This window comes from Poecilia formosa, unplaced genomic scaffold (genome assembly GCF_000485575.1).
Source record: "Poecilia formosa unplaced genomic scaffold, Poecilia_formosa-5.1.2 Scaffold427, whole genome shotgun sequence".
NCBI classification, from domain to species: domain Eukaryota; kingdom Metazoa; phylum Chordata; class Actinopteri; order Cyprinodontiformes; family Poeciliidae; genus Poecilia; species Poecilia formosa.
Window position 1 is genome coordinate 180,873 of NW_006800366.1, and position 22,842 is coordinate 203,714.

Sequence of the window (22,842 nt, forward strand, 5' to 3'; positions counted from 1 at the left end):
GCTAGAGACTCCGACATGGAGGCTAACGCTAACGGCTCCGACATGGAGGCTAACGGCTCCATCATGGAGGCTAACGGCTCTGACATGGAGGCTAACGCTAATGGCTCCGACATGGAGGCTAACGGCTCCGACATGGAGGCTAAAGACTCCGACATGGAGGCTAACGGCTCCGACATGGAGGCTAACGGCTCCATCATGGAGGCTAACGGCTCCGACATGGAGGAGCTCTTAAACAGTGACTTACAGCTGCGCGCCGCTGATCAGAGTCCCAAACAGTCCCATCATTCCCAGGAACTCGACCCGGCTCAGGTTCTTCACCGTGTGCTCCTGGCACAGGTTGGACACAGCATAGAGGACGGAGCTGAGCAGAACTAAGCCGTCACCCAGAACCACATCACTGGCTGCATGGAGGGAAAACTGGCAGTCAGAAACACTGGAGATAATAAAAACCTTTAATCCAGCAGAAAACACAGAAGATGTAATTAAATTAGTGAACCTAAAAGCAAAATGAGACATGCACAACAACTGCATGCCTCCCAGAAACTATTCTGATACATCAGAGTAAAGATAGAGGACCACAGCAGTAGCTGGAACTGGAGCAGACATTACGTTTATCTGAATGCTGATAGAATCTTTGACCAAAGTGCGTTTTTAAATCCCTGGGTAGAGTGCCGGTCTGTTAGGTCTCCATATTACTGCTCTCATCTGTTCTGAGTTTCTCACCAAATATCCTTCATGATCTCACAGCAGAGCTGCAGATTGACCACTTCACTGAGTGGACACCGTTAGCTAACCAGAGTTAGCATCATGGCTCTTCAGCAGTGAAACACCAGACTGAAAGCGTCCTTACTGGATCCCTGGTCCCTCCCGGCTACGATGTCAGCCCCCACCATGGCCCCCACCCCTAGCAGGCACACCATCACGGCTACGAAGTGCAGCGGCCTGTAACGCGTCTTCAGGAAGATCCACGAGAGAACCATCAGCACCGGGATCACGAAGCAGTCCAGCAGCTGGAACCGCAACACAGGAAACACCATTCACAGATAAAAATGAAACATTTTTCCGTTAAAATGATTTCTGGTTCATTTGAAATGTGAATCATTTCACTTTTCTGCAGTACTTGAAAAGAAACTCCTCAGATAACGACAGTTTGCTGCAGCTGCCTGCGTTTCCTCCGTACCTGAATGCTGGTCAGGGTGGTGAACTGGTACGCCTTCACCACCATGTAGTTTGCCTCCACATCGGCCAGACCCATCACCAGATATTTCCACCACTTGGTTCTCAGGATCTTCAGGATGTTGGTGTCACCTGCAGGAACATGTTGGCAGACAGATGCCATTTTCTCCCAGGCTTACAGAAAAACACAACTTTCCACAGAGCAGATGCACTATTCAGTAAAAATAAAATAAGAATAGTTCAGCTGGTAAGTAAATCACTACAGTTCTGTTTTCTTCCATTAAACGGCAAGTTTAAATGCACCAGTTTTAAAAAAAAAAATCAAAGTGAGGAAGTCGCTATGGATGTTCAGATTCTCAGGGAGTCGTTCTGACCTCTGTGGATGCAGAGGGTCGGGGTGTAGGTGAGCAGCAGCAGGGCGTAGTTCAGGAAGCTCTGCAGCATGGGCGTCTCCACCCCGGCATCGGCCAGGTACTGGCAGCTGCCCGCCGTCCCACAGATCAGCAGGGACAGGACCTGTCCCATGGCGATGGTCTTCAGCAGCCGGCTGCAGGGAGGGAGAGACAGAAAGAGGGTGGGAGAGAGAGAAAAATACAGCAAGAGAGAGAGAGAGAGTTACAGTTTTGATGTTTATTTTGTGATATTAGATTAGCTACTGCTGCAGTTAGCTAATCTAAATTAGCTAATCTGACAGAGCGGTGGTTGATTAGCTCATTTAAACACCTGCTCTCTTGATGATCTGTCAGAGTTGGTGTTTGGGTTGCCTTTTACTTTAACTGAACCAAAACACACCTAATTCCACAGCATGTCTACATGTTAAGTTGTCAAAGTCAAGCTAGCGCAACTGAGTTACTTTCCTCTCCCTCGCCATTTTTTGCTAATTAAAACTTTTTCCTGTCCTCTGAAAACTATTCACATCCTTTAACTTTTCCTTCATGGTGCCATTACAAAACCAAACATCCAAATATTTCATTAGGATTTTATGTGACAAACCAACACTAAGTGGTGTGTGTTTGTGAGGAGGAAACATTAATTTTCAAGTCTTTCCTTAGTTAGAGTTAGATCTGTCATTAACATGTACACTTGCTGTGGCCATTAGGGCTGGAAAGTCCTTTCAGTTTGCCAAATATGTTACTTTCATGCAGAGCACAATGCAAAATCTGAACAAAAGTTAAAGGACCAGCAGTACGATAAATCTGACAAAACAGTCAAAGAAGAAATATTTTACACACAGTAACTAAAAACTGTAGATAAGGCCAAGAGAGTGCTGCTCACCATGAGAAAATGTCCTTCAGCCTGTCTCTGTCCAATCTGCAGCCGTTTCTCCATTTGCCACACAGGCTGTCCTCTGTGGGCCCCTCCATCGCTATGACAGCTCAGCCTGGCCCCACGGGATTAAACAGAGTTAATGTCATTTTAAGTCATCTTCATCTGACAGGCCGAGCAGAAAATCAGACAAATGTCCAAAAACCCTGGTTCCTCCTCACAGAGGAAAAGAAAAATTCAAATTATTTTTTCCATAATGGAAAAATATAAATGTAATCCTGCAGAAAATGAAGAAGAGACCAAAGCAATCAATCTGAATCATTTGGCTCAACTGGAAAACTTGAAAACACTTACTTTAAATGATAAGTTTACACTTTCGCTCCAAAAGAAATAAGCCGATTGTTACAGGAACCCTGACTGAGTCTTACAGTTTGTATTATTCCAGTTGACCAGCTTTTACTATCTGCCAAGAACAGCAGAAATGCTAAAACTGTTACTATTTATGTGGAATTTGTTCTAGCCACTCTACACACGAGCCAGGCGGCGCTGATCATCGCTTCTCTATGTTTTTAAACAACTCTTGGCTAAAATGCAGAAAAACGAACAGAAAAATGAACGTGAACAAACCTTCTTCTCCTCTGTCATCTCATTTCATTGTTTAGATATTTTCCAGACGAAAATATTGATCGTATTTCAGCTGTATCTTCACACACACCTAGCAGTACCGACTCACTCTAACCTCGTGTCATTAAAACCCGCCTCCTGCGCTCTGATTGGTTGAACAGGAGCTGACGGACGCGTACATCATTCAGCAATTTGGAGAGGCCAGACTCATGTTTTTGGATTGTGGGAGGAAACCGGAGTACCCGGAGAAACCCCGAGCATGCACAGGGAGAACATGCAAACTCCATGCAGAAAGACCGGGGCCAGGAATTAAACCCAGAGCCTTCTTGCTGCAAGGCAACAGCTCTAGCAACTGCACCACTGTGCAGCCTACTTTAATATGCAATAAATATGATTTGGGGAAGTATTTGCCGCACTTTGTTCTTTTTTGGTCATATTTACTGTAGATATTATACACCATGCTATAAAATAAAAGATTAAAATATCTGTCAATAACTATTTGGGCATTTTAGGAAAGAGATTTGATTCAAATTCAAAAATACTTTATTTATCCCAAAAGTAAACTAAATGTTTCTAACTGGTATTGTTCAAGTACCTGCAAAGAACCGCTTAGAATGGTGATGCTGTGGGCAGGAAGGACCTCTGATAGCAGTCAGTCTCGCTACGGTTCTGAAGAAGCCTCTGACTGAAGACTGTTGCTGTATGACAGTCTGATAGCTATCGTGACATGCTATCAGTTCAACATCCAGGCAGGAGAGACGACATTCCACCGAAACATGTTTTCTGTGAACAACTTCAACTGTTGGCTAGCTCTGCTAATCCACCGCATTTGCAAAGCTGGCCAAATATGAATCTGAATCTCTTCAGCCCTTCCTAAATTTATTGAAAAGTGAAAACCAAACCATAAGTTTTGTTTTCATTTTTCAGCTCACTGATAATAAAGAAATGAGAAATAATGACACTTTATTATTTTATTCAAATCAAATTTTATTTGTATACCACATTTCAGCAGCAAGGCATTTCAAAGTGCTTTACATCATTAAACACAAAAAAGTCAGTTATTAATGAACTATCTTCCTTGAGAATCAGTCAGGACTCTGATTTCTGATCCTCCACCTCTTTTCAGGAAGACAATGGATATTTTTCTGTAACTTATTGTAATATATTCCTAGCAGGCATAGAGTCAAGGCCAGTTCTTCCAAGACAACAATGGTTAGAGTTTGACTAAAATTTCATTTGGTCATTGTTGTGGCTCTGTATGTTGAATTTTGTAAATCATAAGTTAAGAACACACCAGGAGATGTGGTGGACGTCTTTTGTTTGTCAAATATCCGGTGTGATGACAGAAAGTTGTGATAAAATTATTTTTACCAGTTCACTATAGTGATGGCAGAAGGTGTTTGTTTAACATCTCTGCACAATTCTCATGCAGACTCCTGTCCTGGTGGTGAATATTAATGCCACCTGAAAGGAGGTCAACTTGGAAATTACCCAGGATTTTAAAATATTGCTTCAGTTTTCTGAAAATTCTTGTTTCGGTCTCAGCAACTGTGTTGTTTGCGTTCTGATTATCTGTCCTGTTGTTTTTCTACGCAGGTTGAAATCCCTCCTGCTGACGTGGGAAACCTTGATCCAAGTTCATCAGGCAGAACAAGGAATGATAACAAACACTGAGGTGCAGACGGAGCAGGAAGTTCCCCTGAGACCGTTCTGATACGTTCTGGTTCTGATCCGACTCAGTGGGATCTGTGTGAAAATCTGCCTTTTGCAGCAACGCCTACCAGACGGTGCTGAGGGGAAAAACCCGGGTCAATCCCAACACGGAGGCCTGCAGAAGTTCAGTTTCTATTTATTAAAGAAATGCCACAATTAATAACAGTGCTGTGAAAAAGTAAGTACACCCCTCTACGGATTTCTGCTGTTTTTATATTTCTATATCTGAATTGAGCCAGTCAAAGATTAGACATTATCTATCTTATAGTTCTTGGGTGACCTGTCCCTTTCTAATGCCTCCCTGGGCAACTGCCCAAATCAAAAACAACCTAAAAACAACAAAAACAATCTAAATATTACATTAGTGTGAAAAATGGTAGGTCATAGCATGATCTGAACATTGCACACAGTGATATTGCGATAACAATACATTTGCAGTATGTGCAGCCCTCCTTAGTGGATAAAAAACAACATTACAACAAGTTTGCTCATACTTAACACAAACTATAAATGTGTCTGATATAATTTTGGTTAAAACACGTGAAGTTACTCTTAATTGGTGGAGGATTCAGAAATTCAACTCTAGTAAAAATAACAGTATTACTGAAATCAATATAAAAAGAACAGTATCCTAAAGCTACTTCTAAAAGTATTGGTACCCCCAAAATGTAACATGCTAGCTAGTTACCGCTATGACCGCCAACCTCTGCCCAGTTTCAACCTGAAACATCCGAGGGGACTCGAAAGCAGCATATTTCCCCCTTTTGATGTTCACGCGAGATTTTCCGAGAGGATAAGTTGAGGGAACATGGCGGCGCCGTCTAATTTGCTGAAGGTAGGAGCCTCAATTCAATGATGTGTTCTGTCGGCTGAATGCAGCGGCTGTCCGGTCCGCGGTACCGCAGCGGTTCCACTCCGGGTTTAGTGAACAGCACCGGGCCATGGCGGCACTGTCAGGGCCGCTTCTCCGGGTTGTAGCAGCTACACTCTGGGGCTACTGCAGAGCTAGCTGTGGGGAAATAAGGCAGAAACAACGGGACTCGATGGGGAACAGAACCCGGTTCTGAATGGGAGGTTCTGCCTCGGTCTCCTTCCGGGCTGGTCTCAGATCTGATCCGCTGTCATTCAGTAGATGTGACGGTTCTTCCAGACCCAGCAGGAGGTCCATGGATCAGCTGTCAGCCTCCTCATGTTGTCCCCTGATAAACTGATTCTGTCAGCTGGGCAGAGATGATTAAAGCAAATCATTTAATTTGAAGGAGTCAATTTATGTAGTCCTTCATCCAGTTTAGGCAAGTTTATTTGTGTTCCAGTAGCAGAACAATTCAACTTGTAAATGACAACAAACATTACAGGAGTAAAACAAAGACAAGGAATAGAAAGTTGTAATCCAGATTAGAATCAGTTAATATTCCAGTTGTTATGAATGAAAAGCGGCTCTGACCAGGCGGGTTTTTAGTCTAGATTTAAAGGAACTCAGGGTTTCAGCTGTTTTTCGGTTTTCTGGATGTTTGTTCCAGATTTGTGGTGAATAGAAGCTGAATGCTGTTCCTCCATGTTTGGTTCTGGTTCTGGATGCAGAGCAGAACCAGAACCTGAGAGGTCTGAAGGCTGATCCAGCAGCAGATATTTGATGTGTTGTGGTGCTAAGCCATTCAGTGATTTGTAAACAGCAGTATTTAAAGTTTATTCTCAGATCTGTGAAGATGCTGCTGCAGTAATACTCAAGACAAATGTCTGGATGAGTTTCTCTGGTGCTGAGACATTAGTCCTTTGATCCTGGAAATGTTCTTCACCTGATAGAAGGCCCACTTTAGAACCGTCTTTATGTGGCCCTGAAGGTTCAGGTCAGAGGTCAGCCTGATCTCTTGTTTCTATAACTCTGAACCTATAACTCTGGATCGTTCCCCTTTAGGCACAAAGATAATAACTTCAGTTTTGATTCTGTTTCGCTGTAGAAAACTTTGGCACCTCTGTACAATTATGGATGTGAATTTAGTTTTTTACTTTAATTTCATTAGCAAAAAAATGTGTCTGCAAATATGACTTTCTGATGACTCAGGCCAAGGCAATCAATGCCAGATGAAACTCGGTGGCCTTTATCCAATCAAATTAAGCTCCATGGATCATGTGAGACCAGCAGGCTGGGCCACATCCTATCTATTAACAATTAGCTGGTTAGCGTCTCTAAACCAGAGCCTCTGCAGGTAGGTGGCGCTCTAGTTGTCAGTGAAACATGACATAAAGAGCAAAAAATCCTCACTGGCCATGAAGAAGTAGCTGGTATGATTTCTATTTAAGAGAGAAAAGCTCCTCACTCACGTTCATTAAGCCGTGCTGCTAACAGCTAACTGAGAAGAGGCACGGCCCACTTGAGCCACATGATCAAAGGAACTTAATTTGATTGGCCAAAAGCTGCTTGACTCGATCTGGGGTTGATTACTTTGGCCTGGGTCTCCAGAAGGTCTCCACGTTTCCAGTCAAAGTTTTGGTAATTTCATTTGAATTGGAAACGGTCAGGAACTGATGAATGAGGGTTTCTGGTTCCCTGATGCTCTGCTCTTTAAGATGCTACAGTTATGAATTTAAGTTTTTTATTTATTAGTGAAATTAAATAACGGGAATATGACTTATGTAAAGGGAGAAATGTGCTGTAGTTTGTGCTCCTCCTCTGTCTATCTCCAGAACAAAGGCTCCCTCCAGTTCGAGGATAAATGGGACCTGATGCGCCCCATCGTCCTGAAGCTGCTGCGCCAGGAGTCCGTCACCAAGCAGCAGTGGTTCGACCTCTTCTCGTGAGTCTTCCTGTAATTCTCACAGCTTGTGTTGCTTCCTGTGAGCGCCACCTTGTGTCTCCTGGTTGACTCTGCAGGGACGTCCATGCGGTCTGCCTGTGGGACGACAAAGGACCCGCTAAGATCCACCAGGCGCTGAAGGAGGACATCCTAGACTTCATCAAACAGGCTCAGGCAGTAAGGCGTCCTGCTCGTCTTTCTGGTTAACCTGCTATAATCATGTGGTTATAACAGAACATCTACTCTTAAAGGGGCGGTGTCATGAAAAATAGAAAATGTTAACTTTCCTTCATGTTATAATGTTAATTCCTCATCAAAAACATACCTGGAGAAATCCTTTAATCTCCATGGCAACTATTCACCTGAGCAAAACGTCTGGGTGGACATAGCCCTGCCTTGGAGCCGCAGCACCTTCAGACTAGCCAGCAGCAATTAGCAAACACCCGCTGAGCTCATCATAGGAGCTACTTCTCTGGTAAAAGCGTTAAAGGGTTAATAGAGGTGCCATGTAGGGATGATGATTCAGAAAAGACCAGGAGTTCTTAAAGAGACAGAGGCCCAATGTCAGGGCATTAAATCAGGAAGGAAAATAAGTTTTAAGTCATATTTGATATAAGTAGTATTTTTATACCAACTGAAGGAAACTGTTGATGCTGTAAAGTGGCGCTTTGTGCCTGTAAGACCTGGTGGTGTGTTTGGTCTGGCAGCGGGTGCTGAGTCACCAGGACGACACGGCGCTCCTCAAGGCCTACATCGTGGAGTGGAGGAAGTTCTTCACTCAGTGCGACATCCTGCCCAAGCCGTTCTGCCAGCTGGAGATCACTCTGATGGGCAAGCAGGGCAGCAACAAGAAGTCCAGCGTGGAGGACAGCATCGTCCGCAAGGTGAGCCGCCGTCCGGTTCCGACCCGTCTCCGGTTCCGACCCGTTCTCCTGACTCTCCCCCTCCTGACTGACTGCAGCTCATGCTGGACACGTGGAACGAGTCCATCTTCTCCAACATCAAGAGCCGTCTGCAGGACAGCGCCATGAAGCTGGTCCACGCCGAGCGGCTGGGCGAGGCCTTCGACTCGCAGCTCGTCATCGGAGTACGGGAGTCCTACGGTGACAAACTTCAATCATCTCTGCTCCTGCTGGCTTTTCCTGAACTCACAAACTCTAACGTTCAAAACTACAAACCAAAATAATGACTCAGTTTAGTTTTTAGATCCGTTCCACAACGGGAATATATTATTAATTTTGAGGATTCTCATTAATAAATAAAGAATAAAGGAAACAAGTTCTGCTTCTTAGAAAATCAGAACCTTACATCATCAGGCCTGTCACAGTAATCATTCAGCAAATAATGACACTTTTAATGCAAGAACACGTTTTCAAAGATCAATAAACTTTAAATTTTAATGATCATTTAATACTACAACTGGAAAACATTTTAAATATCCAAAATAAACAAAGCAACAGAAACGACAAATAAAATAATAGTTCTAGTTGAGACCAAAACTCCAGACTGAAACTTTTATAATCCAGTTTTTGATAAAAAGAGAGAAACAATAAATTATACAAATGGAAATTAATGAGCTTGTTTCTATTTATCATGCGATTAATTGATTTATTGTGATAGTGTCTCAGTTATGTTATGTAATTTATATGAATAATTGTAATTTTGATCTTTGAAACAGCAACATTTCCACATACATGTATTTCTTCTCCATCTGATGAATAATTTTAAACATTAAATGATGTTTTGAGCAGTTTTCAGGAGCCTTTTTAACAAACGCTTCTTTACTGTTCTTTGAGTCATTTCTTGGTCAGGATGCTTTTTACTTTTACTGGAGTAAAAACATGTTAAAGTAGAGTTACTACCCACACAACTATAAGCTGATATTGGATAAATACAGTGATGGCTTGCCATAGAGTTGTGATAATATGCCCTTATGGCTTGCCTCAATTCCAGTTGAACACTCATAGTGATTCCTTGAGACAAACGATGTTATTACTGCATTAGTTTGGAGTGAAGTGCTTCAGATAACACATGCAGTCTTCACTCAGCTAAACCGACAGATTTATGAGACTCTGAGCAACAGAACCACCTGGTTAACGGGCCGTTGTGATTGGCTGCTGGACTCCAGATGCTCCCAGCTGCTCTCTGACCTCTCTTTGTTTTTTAATTGTTTCTAATATCCTGTCGTTTACTGATTTCTCTCTTTGCTTGCTGATTTTTCTCAGTGAACTTGTGCTCCAACCCTGAGGACAAGCTGCAGATCTACAGAGATAACTTTGAGAAGGCGTACATGGACTCCACTGAGAGGTTCTACAGAACCCAGGCGCCGTCCTATCTGCAGCAGAACGGAGTCCAGAACTACATGAAATACGTGAGTTCAACACACGAAGCCACTAATTTACACACACGCAGTAAAAACTGTTTTTTTTTTTTTTTGTCTCTGTCTATTTGCAAAACGCCAGAAAACTTACTGAGAACATCTTTTAGGAATCTTTTGTAACTTTTATTGAATTCAAAAGTTTTACTTTCATCTGTTCTGGTTTCTGTAACTGGTTTTTTGGTTCTGTAACTGGTTTTTTGGTTCTGTAACTGGTTTTCTGCCCAGGCGGACTCGAAGCTGAGGGAAGAGGAGAAACGAGCGCTGCGATATCTGGAGACACGACGCGACTGCAACTCCGTCCAAGCTGTGAGTTTTACTTCCATGTTGTAGTGATGGATCATAAAACTTTATGGATGTTATGAAATGTTGTGACTGGATATTTCTGATGTGCTGGCAGTTGATGGAGTGCTGCGTAAATGCTTTGGTGACGTCCTTCAAGGAGACCATCTTAGCTGAGTGTCCAGGCATGATCAAACGAAACGAAACCGACAGTGAGTCCAGAACCCAAACGGACCCGTGGGACTTTATTTATTATCATTAAACTTTATTTTTAATTCCACTGAGATTAAAAATAAATTTTACTAGAGAATCCTGACCAAGGCTGTGGTTGGAATAAGCTATGTGTGGATCAGAAACAAAACGTCTCAAAACACTGGAGACTAACACTGCAACCAACCATTAGATTAGCGATAGATTTTTCTGACAATTAATCTGATAAAAAATTGGCACATTCTGCAGTATTTTCATATCACCACAAAATATTAGAGTTAAATTAAAAGATGCAAATAAAGAAATAATTCATTTCATTTTTTAAGCTAACAAAATTAACATATTATTGCCTAAAATACACCAACAGCATTCCTTTAGTGAAAGCTTCATTTGTAGCAAAAGATAAAAAATCCTTCTGAGATCAACATGTGAAAAGCTCAGATTTGTTTATTTTATTTTATTTTGATTAACCAATTAATAATTGATAGCAGATATTTATTTCTCCAGAATGTGCACCAGCTGAAGCTAAAGTATTTACAGATAAAGGTTTTTTTATTTGTGTTTTTGTCCAGTTTTGCCTTAATTCTGCTCTGACTCTGTTGTTCTTTAGGCAAATGATCTTTTTTAGTGTCTCTATACTTCAGATTACTTGAGTAATTGATTAATCGTTTCAGCTCTTGTGCAGAGTTTTTAGCAGCAGAGCTTCTACAGCTTCTCCGAAACATTTGAGCTAAGCCTGTGTTGACCTCTGACCCCCAGAGCTCCGCCTCATGTTCTCCCTGATGGACAAGGTTCCCAGCGGCATCGATCCGATGCTGAAGGATCTGGAGGAGCACATCATGAGCGCCGGCCTGGCCGACATGGTGGCTTCGGCCGAGACCATCACCTCGGTGAGGTTCCACCAGTTCAACCAGTTCAACCATCAGATCCAGATCAGAACCAGAAACTTCTTCCATTCTGTGAATTCACTCAAACTGAACACACTCTGATTTATGAGAGAATTACAATATAAAATCAAATACACAGCAAAACACTAAATGTTACCCAAAAGTTTTTTTTTTTTGTTTTTTTTGTTTTTTTTACTTTTATTGATAAAATCTCAGTGCAGACAAAACTTTCTTAAAAATGTCTTGACAGAAATTATAGGAAAGTGTTCACTGCAAAAATAGAAACTCTTCAGGTCCAGTCGGTGTTTTCCTGCAGGAAATCGTGTTCCAGGTGTGACCCGCAAAAACACCTGGATCATAAGAACCAACTGAATGTGTCATAATTAGGAGCTAGGAGGGAAAACATGGAGGTTCTACTTTTCTCTCTTGCTCTGGGTGAAGGCGGACGCTTCTTTCCTCTGCTCCCTCCCTGCCCATGCAGGGAGCAAGAACTGCTTGCTCTGTTTTTGTTCTGTCCTTTTCTATATTTTTGGAGCCTTTCTTTGCACATCATCCAAATCTGCAAATTATGGATCTGGTCAACCGGTCTCTCAATGCAAATAATCAAATTTTCTCGACGAGAAGTCTGGGTACAGGAGAGCCCTCTTGTCCTTCGGGGACAAACCCATTGGGATTCACCTGGGATTTATTCATGATAACAGGATTTCTGCTGTTTGAAGCTTGCGGATTCCTGGATTATCGGCAAATTTGTGACGGACTTGGCCGAACTAGCAAACACTCGGCCTGTTGGTGTGGACAGAGACCAGGACTCTAAAACTCACTAACAGGATGGAATAGATCTTAGAGAAGTTGCTAGTTACGGTTCAGTGGAACAACCAAATTAATTTGGATAATTGGGAACTGAGATGTATCGGAGAGACTTTAGGGAAGATTGAAATTCATTATCTTCCCAACCTAAGACATTCTGTTTCTGAATTGGCTGCCCCTGTGTGGCCTTGGAAGGGCTGCATATCTCTAATCTCCTCGAAGATATGTAAACACAACGCTCTTCCCTCCTCACCCCCTCCTGTTGTCCATGGAGCTGTGGAGCTGAACACTCCCAAGAACATTCCTAGATAACAACACCTTTATCGGACTTCTGCCGGGAGGCTCAGTAACTTGACTTCATGGCCCTTTGATGTCACCGCCTTCACTCATATCTCTGTTTTACCCTTTGTTTTGTCTGAATGTTGCCATTTGCCCTAATGTGTCCTTTCCTCTTTTTTGTTTTAGTTTGATAGAAACTGTGGAGTACTCACCATTTAACCCAGAAAAGGATTATTATAGTTTACTAGTAATATTAGTAATTGTGGAGTACGCACCCTTTAGATCAGTATTATACAGCCCAGAAATGGAATCAAAATTAGAATTAGAATAACTACGAACTTGGAATCCAGAAATACTTAGACTCCTGTTCTCCCAACCCAGAAATGGAATTAGACCAGAAGATACTTAGCAACCCTGAACAGGAGCTCCTAGTTTACATACTTTAGATCAACATTATATTAGATTATTTTCCTTCTTTTGCTCTTTTTTTTTCTTCTTCTTTCCTTTGGTTTGTTACTTTGTTTGTATTTCCTTTTAATTCATGTAAAGCACTTTGAATTGCCTTGTTGCTGAAAATGTACTATATAAATAAAATTACCTTACCTTTAGAATAAATGTTTATGGTTTAAAATGTTTTCTGCTGCAGGATTCAGAGAAATATGTGGAGCAGCTGCTGACTCTGTTTAACCGCTTCAGTCGGCTGGTGAAGGAAGCCTTCCAGGACGACCCGCGCTTCCTCACTGCCAGAGACAAAGTCAGGTTCCTCTACACATAAACGAATAAAACTGTTAAAAAGCGACGATGAGGTTTTCCTCTGACGCTTCCTCTCTTCCAGGCGTACAAAGCTGTGGTGAACGACGCCACCATCTTTAAGCTGGAGCTTCCCATGAAGCAGAAAGGGTAAGAGCACCTCCTGCTGCTGATGCTGCGCCTTGAGGCAGCGCTGACCTCTGACCTCTGACCTGCTGCTCTCAGGGTGGGGATGAAAACTCAGCCGGAGTCCAAGTGTCCGGAGCTGCTGGCCAACTACTGCGACATGCTGCTGAGGAAGACGCCGCTGAGCAAGAAGCTGACCTCAGAGGAGATCGAGGCCAAGCTCAAGGAAGTGGTGGGTCCACAAGTATTCATACCCCCAGCCGCTCCATGTTCTGCCACCGCAGGGAATTTAAAGAGACACACACAGAAAAATCATGGTGTCACGATTACAAGGCTTACTGGACGATTTTAAGATCATTTTTCAAATAATAGCATAAAATGAATACAGGAACGCATTCTAAAAGATTAATAAACTTTTAATTCTAATGAACATTTAACACTAGAAGACATTTAAAAAAATGAATAAACAAAACAACAAAAACAACAAATAAAATGAATTATGAAGTCTTCAAATAAAGATCTAAACTGTTAAATAATGATAAATAGCTGCTCTGCATTCAGAAAGTACATCTTAAATTAAATATTATTGAACATCTCACATTAATTTCACGATTGTTTTCGTGAAATCACAGAAATTTGCAATAAATTCACAGTTACACATCAGCGCCAATAAAAAGCAAAGTTCTGTTGAGATCAGGTGAATTTATAGAACGCAGAATCGCAAAAAAACAGAGTGTATGATTGATCTGGCAGAAAACAGATAAAAACTGGATTTTACTGATAAAATAATACTTAAAAACGAAGCTGTTTGACACATGGCCTAGTCAAAGTCCAGAGCTAAATCCAAACTGCTGTTCACAGATCCATCCAAGAAAGGAGTAAAATGTTCAAAGCTGCAGCTAGACAAGTCTCTAAACCCAGGAGGGCTGAAAATAAATGCACTCCACACTTTTCAGATTGTTTGGGTGGAAGATAATCAATCATGAGTCTTTATCTTCTGATTGGTCCTTCAGAACCTGATATGACTCATGAAACGAGCCGGATGTGATCCCTGAGCAGAGCTCGGTGTGCTAACGACCCGTTTTCTTTGTGCAGCTTCTGGTTCTGAAGTACGTCCAGAACAAAGACGTGTTCATGCGGTACCACAAAGCCCACCTGACCCGCCGCCTCATCCTGGACATCTCGGCTGACAGCGAGATTGAGGAGAACATGGTGGAGTGGCTCCGGGTACCACGCTCAGCCTGCGGTTCTGATCAGAGCAGGTCTGCCGGTCCGGACCTGACGCTGTGATGTCATCTCTCCTGACAGGAAGTGGGGATGCCGGCGGACTACGTCAACAAGCTGGCCCGGATGTTCCAGGACATTAAGGTGTCCGAGGATCTCAACCAGTCCTTCAAGGAGATGCACAAACACAACAAGCTGGCGCTGCCAGGTAAACACAGAACCAGAGCTGGGCTTTGGACCGCTCCTATGGAGAATGATGCGCTCGTATTGTTCCAACAATACAAGAAAAACGTTGATCAACCAGGCTGAATATACAGTAGGAATATTCAGTGAGGTAGCCTGAAGGGGGCGCTCAAACATTTCATAAACCTGCAGCCAGTTCAGATCAAAAAGCTTCAAAATATATAAACTATAATGAAGAAGAAAATAAAATATTTTTATTTACTTTTGGGAACCAGCCTGACTGAGTTACTAGGTTTCCCTGTTTTAACAAGGCCACAGATCAAACTGTCCGACCCTTATATGCAGAGGTGGGCACTACAGGTTTTCAAAGTTAGCACAGCTAACCGACGAGTTAACGGTGCTATTAGCATAATTGTGGGAACTGGTGCTGGTGTTTTTCTGAAGCTGTTTGCCTCCTGCAGCGGACTCGGTGAACATAAAGATCCTGAACGCGGGCGCGTGGTCGCGCAGCAGCGAGAAGGTGTTTGTGTCTCTGCCCACGGAGCTGGAGGACCTGATCCCGGAGGTGGAGGACTTCTACAAGAAGAACCACAGCGGCAGGAAGCTGCACTGGCACCACCTCATGTCCAACGGCATCGTGAGTGCAGCTGACCTGCAGCAGAAGCAGCAGAACGCTCAGCATCTAACCCTCAACCTGCCTCACGCCTTCAGATCACCTTCAAGAACGAAGTGGGCCAGTACGACCTGGAGGTCACGACCTTCCAGCTGGCTGTGCTGTTCGCCTGGAACCAGCGGCCCAGAGAACGCATCAGCTTCGAGAACCTGAAGCTAGCCACGGAGCTGCCCGACGCCGAGCTGCGACGGACGCTCTGGGTAAAGAGCCGCAATGTTCTTTGGGCTGCTGGGTTTGGGTTGGCTGACCCGGTTCTGGTCTGATTCGTCTCTTCCAGTCGCTGGTGGCGTTCCCCAAGCTGAAGCGCCAGGTTCTGCTGTACGACCCGGCAGTGTCCTCGCCCAAAGACTTCGCAGAGGGAACGCTGTTCTCCGTCAACCAGGAGTTTTCTCTCATGTAAGGAAGCGGAAGGCGGCGGCTCAGGGCGGCGGCTGGCACGGGGGTCACGATACGTCACAGCTGCTCAGACAGGAGCAGAGAAATGTTCAGGAGAGTTAAAAACGGGGTGTAGTTCTCACCAGACAACATAAACCAAACAGAGTTAGTCTGATGCAAATCGGAAACTTACAGTGTCATAGAAAAGTTCATTTAGTTTCATTCAAATTAAAACATAAACCACATAAATATATATTTTACTCAACCCAAACCTTAAATCCTCAGAGAATCACATCATATTGATAAAGAAAGGACTTTTGGAGAGGAAAGTTAAGTGGAAGGAAAATCTCTGGTAGAAAAATATCAAGAAGCAACAGAGTAATGCATATCCCTGTGTGTGGAATGAGTCAACAGAACCAATAAAAAGTTTTCACCCCCCTGGATATTTTACCTTTATTTACATAACTTTAAAAAAACAGCTACGATCAACAAAAAGATCCCAAAAAATCCTTTTAATGTCAAGGCAGCTTACATATTTTTTATGTAATGGTCATTTATAGAAATCAGTTTTCATTTATGAAGTGTTTTTGTTAAAAAAAAAAAAAGTCAAATTTTGTTGCTCAGTGTTAATTTCTAAAAGCCATAAAAACGATAAGACATTGAAGGGAGTGAATACTTTTCATTGACAGACAGGGATTTGTATTTCTGATAATTCTGGCTGTTGCTTGTGGATTTTTTTTCTACCGCAGTTTTTCCTTCCACTTAACTCTCAATTAAAATAATTTTTTATAGATTTGACGTGCTGCTGTGAGGACTTGAGGCTTGTTTTCTGTTTTCTGTAAGTGTGAATCATCAAAATGAACAGAAATAAACACATTAAATGTGTTTAAATACTCTACCTGATTACAGCGGTTCTGATCTGCAGATCTTCAGCTGTCCGTTCCCTGAACAGAGCAGCTTCATGTGCGCTCAGACTTCTGCAATGACTTTTGATTTTTAATGTTTCCAGAAAAAACTCAAAGGTCCAGAAGAGAGGAAAGATCAATCTGATTGGTCGACTGCAGCTCACCACCGAGCGAATGAGAGAGGAGGAGAACGAAGGCATCGTCCAGCTCCGGATCCTCAGGACTCAGGTAAGAAGGACCAGCATGAATGCACATGTGGACTACACCGCAAGGCATTCTGGGTAAATACAGCCTAAACAAATGTGCTAGCCTAGCGCTAGCAGGAGAAATGGCTAAAGAGAAATCCTCCAACCACTAAAATCTGACGCCTCCATTTTAGTTTCCATTTGGTGAAGAATGAAGTTGCGTTCAATGTCTTCAGAGGTTTTCATGTTGTTTCCTTCAGTGGTTCTTGGTGCAGCGCCCCCACAGGCCAGGAGGGGAACAGGTTGCTCAAAGGGTTTAGTTGGTTTGACTCAGAGCTCAGAGAAAGAGAACCACAGCAGCTGGAGTTGGAGCAGATGATGAAGTTCTGGTTCCCAATCAAACTGAGTCTATCAGGAGGGAAAACGGTCTGAATTTGATCATGCCGTGCTGCGACTCAAAATGCTTCTTTAAATTTGACATAATGTTGTAGCTAGCGGAGACTCTCAGCACAAAGTCTACAGAGAACCTTAATAATGTCTTCAGCTTCAAAATGTAAACATTACATTGTTTACCTTGTGTTGCTGAAAAAGTGACGTGTTGCAAATGACAAATATATCTTTTTAGGAAAGTAAAATGAGGAAAATATGACTTTAATTAGCACCTTTAATCTGATAACACATTAGAGTTCTGTTGCTTCACCTCCTCTCTTCCTCCTGCAGGAGGCCATCATCCAGATCATGAAGATGCGGAAGCGCATCAACAACGCCCAGCTGCAGACGGAGCTGGTGGAGATCCTCAAGAACATGTTTTTACCACAGAAGAAGATGATCAAGGAGCAGATTGAATGGCTGATAGACCACAAGTACATAAAGCGGGACGAGACGGACATAAACACCTTTATCTACATGGCGTAGCGCCGTCGGGTCTGAGCTTCCACTGGGCCGGGCCTGATGGACTCCAGAACATTTCCAGGACTCCCAGACTGCTGAACAGAACTTCGTTTGTTTACTGCAGGGAGGCTGAGTTCAGACGAGACGAAACAAACTTCCTGCCTTAAACCTGTACACAGAAAATCAGCAGCAGAAGAAGAAGCTGCGTCTCTGATGCCGGGTCTCCACAGGTTCTATAGAACCACGACTGCGACTACACTCCTGGTCCGGGTTTGAGGAAGCCGCAGAACCTCTGCAGTCCGACCCAAATCCAGACCACTTGAACTGAATCGCTGCCATGTTTTCCTCAGATGCGATGCTGCTAAGTGACCCGGTCGCTCTGGTTCCACACGGTTCTGATCCGACATGATCGGAACCGCTGCTCGGATTCATTCTGGGTCATCCTCAGAGAAACACTTCAAAGGTCAGAGAGGTGCTGGACCCAAACAAAGGGCTGGCTCCGCCCACTTCGGCCTCTGGCTCCGCCCATATCGGGCCTCTGGCTCCGCCCACATCGGGCCTCTGGCTCCGCCCACATCGGGCCTCTGGCTCCGCCCACATCGGGCCGCTGGGTCCGCCCACATCTGGGTTCTGTGCTGCAGAAAATCAGATTATTTCAAATTATTCTTAATTTTTGTTTTTCATCCACTTTTAGAGACTGAATCAGAAAATCACCAAAATAAAAACACAATTAATTCCTTAAATTCAACTCAGAACTCAAACTGAACACACTCTGATGTTATTCAAGCCTTTATTTCTGCTAGTTTTCATGATTTCTCAGATAATTACAATATAACATCTGACCTTTACTCTTCAAAAACACAAAATCTTACCCGAAAGTATTTTTTATGTGTAGTTTCTGTTGATAATATTTTGGTATATCTGAAATAACACAAAAGTAACTTTTTGGCAAGATATACCAGCTTGTTTTACGTCAATAATTCCTCAATATTGTTGAATAGTTCTTGTTCCACAGGCAAATTTCACTTAAAACGTGAGGAAAATGTCTTAAAAAAAATCTCCTATATCTTGCTGCAAAGGTACTTTTATCTTAGTTCTTTCTTAATTCAAGTGTAATTACATATTTGCATTTGAAAATAGACAAAATACTTTTTACAGTGTAGAACTTAATGCTGACCATTATTCCTGCTGAGCGGGTGTAGACTGTCTGCTCTGGGCTCCGTTTGAATTCCTGCATCAAAACGAACAGAAATAGAAGCTAGAAATGTCTCAGTATGTGTAATAAATATGAGTTTCATTTATTACACAAATAACAGTTCTTAGATGATTCTCTGATTTATTAAGATGAGTTTATTTAATGAAAGCGGTGATAAACAGACATGGTTCTGGTCTTTGGTGAACTGGGTTTCATGGTGTGTTCGAGTTCAGAGATGGCCGCACGCACATGGAAAGCAGTGACGGCTGCAAAAATAAACATTTTCTTTTCTTTTTATGATGCTTTGTATCTAATTAAAGCAGCTGCTTTTGTGGACAAACCTTTAAAAAACAGGTCTTGAGCTTTTCATACTGGCAGCCATTTTGAAATGACCTCTGAGTATCTGAGACCCAGTTCCAACTTTAGCAGTTCTGTTGTCGAGTTTCAGTTGAAACTGAAAAATCCAGACTTCCCAGAACAAACTGAACGCACCGTAACTTAAATAGACCGTATAGCATCAAATTAAACATTTAATAATCAATAATGCTGTTAAAAATACAAAATCATAATCATTTTTGAATTAATTTAGATGAAATCAGTCTACATTTGTCTTGGTGCTTTTATGGTTTTCATTTAGCAGCATCAGAACCATCTGTGGGTGAAATGGGTTTGACCCGATTGGGTCCAAACTGGTCCAGAGTGATTAGGACTTAAACAGAGGCTGAAGGCTTAGTATGGAGAAAACCCTTAGTACCAGGGGTCAGAGGGCGGAGCCAGAGGGGGCGGAGTCGGGTTTGGGACAGAACCCTGGTCTCCAGGAGGCTGAGGTCAGTATTACTGAACCGATCCAACGTATCAGGAGCAGGGGGCGGGGCCAGATGTGAATAGTGGAATAAATAAATAAACAGCACCTTATTATGAGATATTGTACAGGTGTGTCTTTGATTGTGGCTCAGAGAGCTCAGGTTGGTTAATGTTTCATTTATTTATTTATTCTCTGTTTAGTTTCTGTTCACCTTTGAAAATGATCAAATAAGCTGTTTCAGAATCAACCCAATAAAAGCTTTGCTTACAAAACATGCATTTTGGGTCCAGTGCTTCAAAAAACAGAAGATATTTGACATAAAAGGGTGTCATATTTCTGACTTCCAATTTTTGTTTTTGTCTCAGGACGTTTACTTAAATTTAAGATGACACAAATAAACACAAAATACAGTTTTTAAATGTTTATTGTGAAGTTAGAAAAAGACCTGGAGGGCCCATAGGAAGGGTTAGCTCCTAGTTAGCGTCTCGTTAGCGCCGGTTGTCCTGCCTCACATGGGGAACAGCAGATGACCGCTGAAGGTGCAGATGTGGTTTTCATCGTCGTAGATGACATGGCCGGACCAGAGACGAACAAACACGACGTCTCCGGCCTCCAGCAGCAGCGACACGCCGTTAGATGCACTGCCGAAGCCCAATATCAGATATTCATATGAGTCCAAGTTGTTCCTCGCAGTGAAAACCTGCTGGTCATTCTTCACTAACGAGGTTATTGTGTTTTCATCGTTGTTGACGCCGATGTACCACTGAAAGTGGTAAGCTCCTCTCAGTGGGGCGGTAAAAACTCCTGCAGGACAAACAGAGGAATCCTCTCAGTTTCTCTACTTCTGGTAGAACAGCAGCTTGTCTCTGTTGTTACCTGTATGCGGGTTGTAGGCGTCTCCGATGTTTGTGACAACGCGTTTGAAGACCAAGGTGGTGTCTCTAAGGACGGGTCCAGTAATTCCAGAACCCTGAGCCAACAAAGAGGCTGAAAAAGCCACTTTGTTGCCTGAAACTGAGCAGAAATGTTCTGTTTTCAGGTTCATGGTTCATTATTTCATCTAATCAAGTGCTAAACAATCAGATTGTCTTGGTAAAGCAGTACCTTGAAGATGCTGCTTTAGATTTTCAGCCAGAGAAATCAGATTCTTCTCTTGAGTGTCTACCTGAACCCGCTTCCACTCCTGTCCTACAGAAAAAAAACAGAAGATGTTTCCGTACATACATTCAGAAGAAACCAGAAGCATTGTGGATAGAAAGTTTATTAAATGTGGAAAGCTCTTACATCTCTACCTTCAGTTTTCTTTGTCAATGTAGATATTTCGTCCTTCTCCTTCCTCCAAGTTCTCATCCTCTTCAGTTTTGTTCCTTGCTCTAAAAATCAACCATCAATAACTGTAAGCTTGACTTGATTTGGCTTGACACATTAAGAAAATATATTAATCTGAAAACAGGAGCCGTTCCTCACCTTCAGTCTCCTGCTCCAGAACAGAAACTTTGCTCTTCAGGGCAGCCAGGGCAGCAGCCATCTTTGCCAGGGCAGTGTGGACGTTCTCCTCAGGATGGACAGCGGAGATCTTTCTGTCTGAGTCCATCTGATTCATGGAAACAGAGGAGAAGAGAAGAAACGGCAGGAAAACCAAGGCCACCTTCATCCTCATGGTGAAAATCCAGAGCTGTGGCGGCTGCAGACCTGATGGAGATTTAAATGCTGCAGCTGGAGTGAAGGAGAGGCGGGTCTGAGGTCAGGAGGTCACTTCCTGTGATTCACAGACTTTAGTTCAAAACAGTTGGAGAAAACATTCATGCAGAAACATGTTGCAAGAAGCCTTGATCTAAAGCATCTCAGTGTTTTGGCCGTTTTTCAGTTTTCCGGAAGTTTGTTCAACATTTATGGTGCATAGAGGTTGAAAGCTGCTTCTCCATGTTGGGTCTGGATGCAGAGCAGAACCAGAACCAGGAGACCAGAGAGGCCTAGTTTGATCCAGCAGCATCAGCAGCAGATCTTTATAAACTACCAACAGTATTTTGAAGTCTCTTCTCTCAGAAGAACTGGTGTGATGTTCTCCATCTTCCTGGTTTTAGTCAGAACGCCAGCAGCAGCGTTCTGGATCAGCTACAGCTGGACCACCGATATTTTAGACAGAAATGTGAAGGATTGCCAAAAATCCTTCATAAACATTTTCAACAAATATTTTCTCTGTTATAAACTCCAACACACTGAAGACACAGAGAAGAGATAGCATGAAATAAGAAATGCAAATAAATGGCAGTTAATTAGGGTTCCTGCAGACTGCAAAGTCTGGATAAGGCTGGAAAAATGAACAGTTTTACATAAATCTCACTTTTCCAGAATTAGCTAGAATAGAATAGACAGAAAAGAATAAAAATAATCTTTATGGTCCCACAGTTCCGGTATACCAGCAGCAAAGAAACTAAGGCATGTAGGTTCAAACATAGAAAAGAAGTATTAAAAATACATAAAATGAATGCTCTGCAATGTAAGAACAAGATTTTAACATAAAACACTGTGCAGTTATCAGAAATAGTATAATCTGATCCAATTGATTGTAGAAAACCTCTGAAACAAACATCCATGTTTGTTTTTGCATTAAATGTCAAACTGCCAGCAATGTGCCAGAATAAGGAACTATGGATTAACAGAATTGATCTAAAATAATCTTTTGAGACATTTATAATTTCTGTTTGATTCTATTCTTAAGCTTTTGTGACATTTATCAAAATACAAATTAATCTAAAAACATGGCATTGGTATTAAAAAACAGTGATACTCAGTTTTATTCTTTTTAGTTGGTTTGATGCTTTTTAGCATTTACACTGTCAGTTTCAAACTGTGTGTAAATTAGATTCTTTTCAGAAACTCAAAACCTTAATGATTACATTTGCTAAAAATAAATAAATAAATAGATAAATAATGCAAAAAAAGAAGCTTCATGTTAATTAATATGTTGCAAAATGTAAAGGTAACAAACCCCAAACAATTGAAAACAGTTTTTAGTCAAACATGTGAAATTTGGGTCTCATTTTAAGTCTAAATGAGAATCTGGATGTTAACCTGGTTTCAGTGTGAATGTCTAAGGCTAAAAGGCAAAGA

At 42.3% G+C, this 22,842-nt stretch overlaps 3 protein-coding genes across 5 annotated transcripts in view; 1 reads left to right on the forward strand and 2 right to left on the reverse strand.

Moving 5' to 3' along the window:
* The window catches only part of slc35f2 (solute carrier family 35 member F2), a 5,894-nt gene extending 2,676 nt beyond the window's left edge, over positions 1-3,218 (reverse strand). The window contains exons 1-6 of the mRNA XM_007577063.2: positions 3,070-3,218; positions 2,452-2,557; positions 1,551-1,723; positions 1,181-1,308; positions 851-1,010; positions 245-401 (exon numbers count right to left, since the gene is read on the reverse strand). Coding sequence (XP_007577125.1) covers positions 245-401; positions 851-1,010; positions 1,181-1,308; positions 1,551-1,723; positions 2,452-2,540 — 707 coding nt within the window. The 5' untranslated portion in view covers positions 2,541-2,557; positions 3,070-3,218. The remainder of the gene's footprint in view (positions 1-244; positions 402-850; positions 1,011-1,180; positions 1,309-1,550; positions 1,724-2,451; positions 2,558-3,069) is intronic.
* A 2,305-nt stretch (positions 3,219-5,523) lies between these two features.
* Positions 5,524-19,996, forward strand: LOC103155390 (cullin-5). Of its 3 annotated transcripts, none has more exons than XM_007577065.2 (19): positions 5,524-5,614; positions 7,465-7,574; positions 7,652-7,751; positions 8,282-8,458; positions 8,536-8,677; positions 9,800-9,945; positions 10,180-10,260; positions 10,352-10,445; positions 11,203-11,333; positions 13,063-13,170; positions 13,252-13,316; positions 13,392-13,524; positions 14,388-14,519; positions 14,601-14,724; positions 15,161-15,336; positions 15,411-15,572; positions 15,650-15,768; positions 16,757-16,880; positions 17,558-19,996. In XM_007577065.2, exons 1-19 carry the CDS (start codon positions 5,588-5,590, stop codon positions 17,750-17,752), a joined length of 2,346 nt encoding a protein of 781 aa, XP_007577127.1. In that variant the 5' UTR covers positions 5,524-5,587; the 3' UTR covers positions 17,753-19,996. The 3 variants fall into 3 exon arrangements, with proteins under 3 accessions (XP_007577127.1, XP_007577128.1, XP_007577126.1); XM_007577066.2 differs by lacking the exon at positions 5,524-5,614 and adding an exon at positions 6,525-7,270; XM_007577064.2 differs by lacking the exon at positions 5,524-5,614 and having other exon boundaries at positions 7,303-7,574.
* A 138-nt stretch (positions 19,997-20,134) lies between these two features.
* LOC103155392 (complement C1q-like protein 2) lies at positions 20,135-21,477 on the reverse strand. The gene is made up of 5 exons (XM_007577068.2): positions 21,196-21,477; positions 21,021-21,101; positions 20,833-20,916; positions 20,605-20,742; positions 20,135-20,532 (listed from the first exon to the last, which is right to left on the reverse strand). Exons 1-5 carry the CDS (start codon positions 21,386-21,388, stop codon positions 20,237-20,239), a joined length of 792 nt encoding a protein of 263 aa, XP_007577130.1. The 5' UTR covers positions 21,389-21,477; the 3' UTR covers positions 20,135-20,236.
* Positions 21,478-22,842: the final 1,365 nt, after the last annotated feature.

Coding starts and splice junctions, on each gene's coding strand:
- LOC103155390 (XM_007577064.2), top strand. CDS start 7,405: ATGACTTATGTAAAGGGAGAAATGTGCTGTAGTTTGTGCTCCTCCTCT. Junction 10,261..10,351: donor ACTGCAACTCCGTCCAAGCT/GTGAGTTTTACT, acceptor ATGTGCTGGCAG/TTGATGGAGTGCTGCGTAAA. Junction 16,881..17,557: donor TCCGGATCCTCAGGACTCAG/GTAAGAAGGACC, acceptor TTCCTCCTGCAG/GAGGCCATCATCCAGATCAT.
- LOC103155392 (XM_007577068.2), bottom strand. CDS start 21,388: ATGAGGATGAAGGTGGCCTTGGTTTTCCTGCCGTTTCTTCTCTTCTCC. Junction 21,102..21,195: donor TCTGGAGCAGGAGACTGAAG/GTGAGGAACGGC, acceptor GTTGATTTTTAG/AGCAAGGAACAAAACTGAAG. Junction 20,917..21,020: donor ATTGACAAAGAAAACTGAAG/GTAGAGATGTAA, acceptor TTTTTTCTGTAG/GACAGGAGTGGAAGCGGGTT.